General features: G+C 47.2%; 1 protein-coding gene across 3 annotated transcripts in view; it reads right to left on the reverse strand.

Moving 5' to 3' along the window:
- Positions 1-7,082, reverse strand: part of Plaat5 (phospholipase A and acyltransferase 5) — a 29,178-nt gene extending 22,096 nt beyond the window's left edge. The window contains exons 1-3 of one of the 3 annotated variants that reach the window (XM_059261607.1): positions 6,763-7,082; positions 6,206-6,299; positions 4,672-4,780 (exon numbers count right to left, since the gene is read on the reverse strand). In XM_059261607.1, the coding sequence (XP_059117590.1) occupies positions 4,672-4,780; positions 6,206-6,299; positions 6,763-6,919 (360 nt within the window). In that variant the 5' untranslated portion in view covers positions 6,920-7,082. The remainder of the gene's footprint in view (positions 1-4,671; positions 4,781-6,205; positions 6,300-6,762) is intronic. The other 2 variants (XM_059261591.1, XM_059261599.1) reach the window with 2 other exon arrangements.
- Between the last annotated feature and the right edge of the window lie 217 nt (positions 7,083-7,299).

Consider the following 7,299-nt stretch of genomic DNA (forward strand, 5'->3'; position numbering starts at 1 on the left):
GTGGGCAGCAAGGCCCACAGGTTATTAAAGGCCAGGGGCTCAAGAGGGCCTTTCCCAGAGGAAAGACAATAGCACTCATGGAAGTGCTGGTCATGGGGCTCTGGCAGAGCGATCAAGACAACAGAGCAAATTAGTTAATCACCAGGAAAGGGGTCCTGGAAATGATCGCAGGAGGATCTGAGATCAAAAGCGCAGTGAGGAGGGGTGGGGCCTTCGGTTTTTCAATCAAATCTTCATTTCAGCTTGAGTTTTCTTCGGTATGTTTCTCTCTCTACTGAATTCAGATTTTAGGTCCTGAGTTGTCTTTGTTTCATTCAGTAATGTTTGTGTTTTTCTGGTCATCACTCAGAAGTTTATTCCTCTGTTCTTCAAGTTCACTGAGGCGTTAGTGTCTTCTTTAAACTCCTTGAATTCTTTGATCATGCTCATGATTGTTCTTTAAAACTCTGGGCCTGGGGTTCATCTTAGCAATTCTCATGGGAGAACATTTCTACAGGACTAGAGGATTTGGGCAGGAGAGGGCACATATTGTCTTGGCATTTCATACTGTTTGTTATGTGACCTGGGCATGCAGGCTTCTTTTGTTGGTTGTATGTCTGATGTAAGATTCTAGCCTGCCTCTGGTGGGTGGAAGTTTGGTTGATTTCAGATCGGGTATGAGATGTTGAGAGGTCAGTCCTTCAGACACTCAATGCTGAGTTTTGATTGGAGGGACAGGAATGATTCCAATTCAGTAGTAACCAAGAAAGCTTTCAGCTAGGGCAGCCTGGACTGGTGTACAAGGTACATTAATCAAGTTAGGCCTGGGAGTGTGGGGACAGTGTGGAAGGGTGATGTTCTGGAGAGCTCACTAGGCTGGGCCAGTGCCCAGACTGCGCCTAGGAGTAAGACTTCAGACAGACAGATGAGGGTCTATCTCAAGGGAAGAGCTGTGTATTTGTCTGCTCAAGCTGACATGACCAAACTCCACTGACTGGATGCCTTACACAGCACATGTTAACTTCCTCAGAGTTCTCCAGACTGTGGAGTCCAAAAGCAAGGTGCAACAAGGCAGTGTAAGATGAATTACTAAAAGGTCTTATTAATATTTAAAAAAAAAAAAACCAGAGCCAGATATTGGGGTAAAAACTGAGACATCAGAAAAGCAAAAAGAAGCCAGCCACGTTCTTACCACTAGAAATCCTCAGCCAAAAAGAGAGACCTACTTCCTGTATACCCACGCCTATATGCCTTTCTGTCCCTGCCCTCTTACTTCCTCTCTCCACCCAGCTACATCACTTCCTGTCTGTCTGTACAGACCTCCAGACCTCCATGGTTAGTGCTGGGATTAAAGGTGTCTACCACCATGCCTGGCTCTGTTCCCAGTGTGGTCTTGAACTCATAAAGATCTGGATGGATCTCTGCCTCCTGAATGGTAGGATTAAAGGTGTGTGCTACCATTGCCTGACTTAAACATAAATATAGTGGCTGGCTTTTTCCTCTGCTCTTTGGATAAGCTTTATTGGGTTGCACAAATAAAATATCACAAGGCAAGTGTCATTCTGAGGCCCCTTCTTTCAACTTACGGTATCCACCACTTCACCTGTGCCCATATGACTTTCCCTTTGTGCGCTCTCACAAAAAATGGGGGGTGAGAGTAAAGAAAAAGAGGGCTCCCTGGGGTTTCTCCTCACAAAAACACCCATCATGGCAGCTCAGGGCCTCACATCATGACCTCATTTAACTTTAACTATCTCCTTACTCCAAAGACAAACACACTGAGGGTTAGGACTTCAACGTGTGAATTTTGGAGGAGATGCATACATCTAGACTGTAAGAGCAGAGACATGCTATGTTTACAAGAGCAGAGAGAGGCAGTCCTGGCGATCCACGGCAAAGGCCCTGAGGAAGTGAAGAAGTTAGGTTCGCTGGACGTAGACCTGTACAGAGTGAGCAGGGGATGGACATGGAACAGACATAGGGGAAGAGGAAAAGAGAGAGAATGGGATCGGGGGTAGAGGCAGAATTACATCTGTGTCCAGCAAATCTCAAGACCTCATTTCAGGAAAAGAGCTGGTTCTCCCTCCCCTCCCCCTGCAAGCATCAGTGGGGGACATGGCCCCTAGCAGGCTGCCCATGCTACAGCGGATGGGTCTACACATATGCATGTACCAGCAATACTAACTGGATTCAGTGCTTTTTTAAAAATGTGGATCTTGCCAAAAGACACTGTATACAAGTATTAAATTCTCAAAGATCAGAGATATATTTTTAAAAAGAAAAAGAAGCTGGTGTACCTCCCCATGCTAGGACACCAAGATGCATTTATTTCATCTTCCCTCTTGGCATTAATTCACCTCTGCTGTGTAAAGCAATAGGTAAGTCATCTTGGTCAAAGCAGCAAAACTCAGATTTAAATGATGGATGGTCTGGGAAAGGATGGAGACTCTGGGAACAGAGCTTCACAATGGCCTGGAAGAGTTAAAGGACACTGGGGACAGATAAACAAGCATTCTGTCAAAGACACCTGTGGAGACACAGACTTGTGTTTAGATTTAGACGGGGCTTGAAGTGATAGGTCACAGCAAATCTTTGTTACAACTCTCTAAACATAGGAACCTGAGTGAAACTATGTATGAATATTATACCAGGCCTGCGTGGGGAGCTGATGGCCATAGAGCTTATCCAGTAGTTATATACATCTGTATTTCCTTCCTGTTCTGCTAAGTGGCATGGAAGACACCCTTCTAGGCAAAGCACCACAGAGAAGCAAAGCTTGGACCCCTTGCCATGCTGTTCAATGCCACCTAGCCTTCCTCTACTCTGACCCCAGTTTGCTGGTCATATGGAATTACAAGGTCCTGACATTTGCTCATGTCGCCACCTGAAATTCTGGAACTCGCCTTTCAAAGCACAAATCTTGCGAATTTTTTCAGGGGAATCTTAAGTGTTAAAAGCAATAACCACCCTGCAGCTACAGAGGCAGCAGGAACTTTCTGCCCCGTAAAATTTACTGAAAAACAAACCTGCCTTGTTAGGCACTCAACTGAGAATGTTGGCATTGTGCAATGTGAAGGTATTATGATATTCATAACTAATACCAACTCATTCTGTTCTCTCTTAATACAAATCAGTCCCTGGAAGCATCATTTAACAGATCTCTGACACTGACAGAAATGTTTGCAGTGCCCTGTGAAAAGAACCTTTAAGGAGAGCCTGGAATTCTCTTTGGTTGTAACACCGGAGACACATGCATTGGTTCTGTGAAAACGTTAGAATGGCTGACATCTCTATAACCCTAAATAATTGATCTACAGACTCAGCTGACACTTTTCCGCTATGTAATGAGAAAGGAAAACTTGTGGTTGTTAGGATTATTCTCCTACTAAAGAGATCATTTAAATGAACAGAGTCACAAGGTCACAGTGAAAGCCAGTAGCAGCTGTCACAGCTGTCTCCAGCAGACCCTGAGCACCTCACTAAAACCACTGCTGGAGAACCAGAAAGATCACTCAGTCAGGGGGCAAAGGACAGTGCCACCTAGCCTGACAACCTGAGTTTGATCCTGGAATCCACGTGGTAGAAGGAGAGAACCAACTTCTTTGAGTTGTCCTCTGGCCCCCACACAAGCCCACATCCCCATACACAATCAATCAATCAATCAATGGATGAATGAATGAAATAAAATGTTTAAAATGAAGTACATGCACTATGACCGTACTTGCTTAAGTCTCTAGAAAATGCAGACTAATCTACAGCTGGCAGAAAGCGGACTGGTTGCTGCCTGGCGAGGGAGGCATGGTGGTAACAGGGAAGGGGTTACAAACAGGCATTTTTTGAAAACATGTTTGATGGACATGCTGTCTCAATTGTGGCAGGGCTTCACAATGGTATACACGTATCTGTGAGGTCACAGACCCCCTGCTGGCTCTTGGGTGTTTTTCCCCACCCCCTTTCTCTGTCAGACCATGCTCCCCTGCAACTCTCTGTTTCTGAGACAGAATGAGAGATAAGAAAGCATGTTCTCTGTGGCCTTGAAGCCCTCCACCAACCCATCCCCTGAGCTGCAGAATAAAGTCATGGTCCCACCTGATGCCTGCCACCATATCCTTTGGTACAGCGACAGGGCCAAGATAGATCACATGATATGAAGCTTGCCCCCCACCACACACACACACACACACACACACACACACACACACACACACACACACACACGCACATACCTCCAAAACCTATCAGAGTCAGAAAACCCCTTTGTTCTCGGGATTTGAAGGGCTAGCGCTCTCTCTCTCTCTCTCTCTCTCCCTCCCTCCCTCCCTCCCTCCCTCTCTCCAAGGCCCCACCATGCTGCTAAGACACTCTGTCTCGTCTCAGGCTCTCCCACTCCATGTGGTGAAGCTCTCTCTCCTAATACAGGTTCTAAGGGGTAATCTCACGTCAGCTCCTTCCCAGGAACTGCCATTTTTCTCTTTTCTTTTCAGCTCTAACAATATCAAAAAGTGTCTAATTGTATATCTTGAACATCTAGAGTTTAAATATGTACTAAATATACCTCAGGAAAGCTACTTGAAAATACTTAACAATATCTCAAGCCAGTGTAGATATTTATTAGACACAGAGTAAAACACAATACAGTGTCAGTCACCAAGGGACTAAAACGCTTATTCTATCAATTCTTGGGATACGCACCACGACTGCTTGATTTTTTAGTTTGACTTCGATCTCCGACTTAGTTGTTGGAATCAGCTCTGTTCTCTTCTTGCTGGATGTGATCTCCAAGTTAATTACCGCCTTCTCTCTATAAACAATTTTGCAATCACATTGTAAACAACATTATTCCACAGCTGTTGGAAAGTCTCTGTGACCAATCACTTCAGATCTGTGCTTTTAAGACACCTTCCAGTTTTTGTCATTGAGACATCCCTCACACACCTGCAAACTTGATACCATGCAGTACAACCACTGCTTCCTGGTTTTCTGACAATTGTTTAAAACTGAATGTATAGGTAAGTGGGGGGTCCTACTCCCACCTTTCCCAGGGTACTCTTGAGGAGAGAGGGATGAGAAACTATCAGATAGAATGATAGGCCTAGCCAACAAGAGGAAAGGCAGAGAAACACAGGGTAGCTTCAGGAGGACCTGGGTCGATACCCAACGGCCTAGAACTTTATTCAAAGGACTTTTTATAATAATGCCAAGGGGAGGAGCAAAAGCCAAGTGTAGACCCTTCCAAACACCTGGTACCCAGGCTGGTGGTCCAATCATCCTCTTATACAGTCCTGCTGGGTAAAGCAAGTTCAGATCTCACTAGGAAATCTCTGTGGGCTCCCACATAGGTGAGAGGTGTCACACTCAAAATAGAATCCCTGGTCTCAAATCCAGACAAAATGTAGCCAGAGGGAGTGCTGTCATGCACTGCTAACATGAGCTAACTCGAGAAATTCCACAAAGCCATGACTGACTCGCCACAAGGAGTAGTTCTCAGGGACACCTGCCCAGCAACAGGTCAACTTGGATTGGCTCCACCCCCCTCCCTGCTGGTCCCTAAACGCTGCCGTTATTTATTAAATCGATGGCCAAAGATGATCAATTCACAGCAATTTCCATTCTCCTCTTCTCAACTCTTAATGTTTCTCTCTATCCCACGTCCTTGGAACGTGGTTTACACTCTTGGTTTCCACAAGGTGTGTACACTTTGCACAGCACTTTGCACTTATTCCCAAGTAAATTCTATTCTTTATTCTCCCCTCCACCTCTGATCAGAGCTTTCTGATTATTTTTTTAATTTGCTCATTGTTCTTTTCAGATGTTTATCAGCAAGTGATGCTTGCACACTGATTTTAATAGGAGAGAAGACAGTAAGAGATTATGATAAAATGCAAAAGGCTGCATACCTCCTCTTCTCACCCCAACCTAATGCCCAGGCACAAGCCTCTTGAATTTTTCATTGGTTTGTGCTCCTACAAATCCACTCAACTTTCAAGAGTCTGCAGAGCGGCCTTGTGGGTAAAAACTTCAACAAGGTACAACAGCTATCAGGTCTGCAGCTTAGCACCATCTTACCCTGCAAGCCCTACTCACTGGTTTTCTCTTGCCTGATTCAGCAGAAATCACCTGGTACGCGGGTGGGGGAGTTGTCCTGCAGAACTAGCTAGCATCTAAGACAGATCTCCAAAAAAGCTTCTGGTACCCAAAGCCCCAGTCCTCATAGAATGACTCTTACCCATGCTGGAAGCTCCCGGCCTGTTCTAACTCGCGGCCTGGCTTGAACTGCTTTGGCAGGAACTGGACCAATAGCCCTTGAGAGCTCGCTGACTCTAATTCAGGAGGGAAGGGGTATGATTTAATACACAACTGCCTTCTATCAGGGGAGAAGTGAATCCCGTAAAAGACCAACTCAAGCCAAAAGTAGGCTGGGTGTTCTGGTTTAGAATGGTTTCTGAAGCCAGGTGTGGTGGTGAACGCCTCTAATCCCAACACTCTGCAGGCAGAGAAGTAAGCGCATCTCTGTGAGTTCCAGACCAGCCTGATCTACATATAGAGTTCCAGGCCAGCCAGGGCTGCATAGCAAAAAAAAAAAGACCCTGTCTCCAAAAAATATAATAAATAAATAAAGATTAAAACAGTGCCCAGCTTCTACTTTGCCCTCTATAAAATTGGGGGGAGGGGGGCTGTCTAGAAGCAAGCAACTGCCAAGCCATTTCTGACTGGAGGCGACTCGCTGGGACAAGAGCCACCCAGAAAGGCTTCAAAGGAACAGACCCCATTACTGGGGCAGACCTGAGTGGGGCACGATTGACTGTCCAGTTCCAATTGCAGGTTGGGTGTCACTTGACCCGGTGGTACTGGTGGTCGTCGAGGTGAGCTTGAAGCGTGGCCATGGGACCCTGGAGAGGCGGATGCTGTGCTCCCCGCTGGCGGCCGGACTCAGGCCCATCCCGCTGTGGCCAGCGGGGACGACGCTCCCGGAGAGCTGGCAGATGACTCGGCCCAGGGTCCGAGGAGCTCAGGGATCATGGGCACAGGGTCGGCGGGGGCTAGAACTGGAGGTGAGCGAGGTGGGGCGGCGCCGCCAGGGGGCGCGCGGCAAACGGCGGCGACAGCGCTCGGGGCTGAACGGAACGGGGGCGCGCGGGGGAGTGGGGGCGGAGTGGGGGGGGAGTGCAGACCCTGCGCCTGTGCAGTACGTGGACACTGGCCGGAAGGGAGGCGCCACAGCCCCCAGAGGGAAAGCAGGCGCTCCACGCTGGGGGTGGGTCATTCGTGAATCACGCAACGCGGTGGTCGCTAAGTGTCAGAGGTAGCATCTGAGGCCGC

Source organism: Peromyscus eremicus, chromosome 1 (genome assembly GCF_949786415.1).
Source record: "Peromyscus eremicus chromosome 1, PerEre_H2_v1, whole genome shotgun sequence".
Classification (NCBI taxonomy): Eukaryota; Metazoa; Chordata; class Mammalia; order Rodentia; family Cricetidae; genus Peromyscus; species Peromyscus eremicus.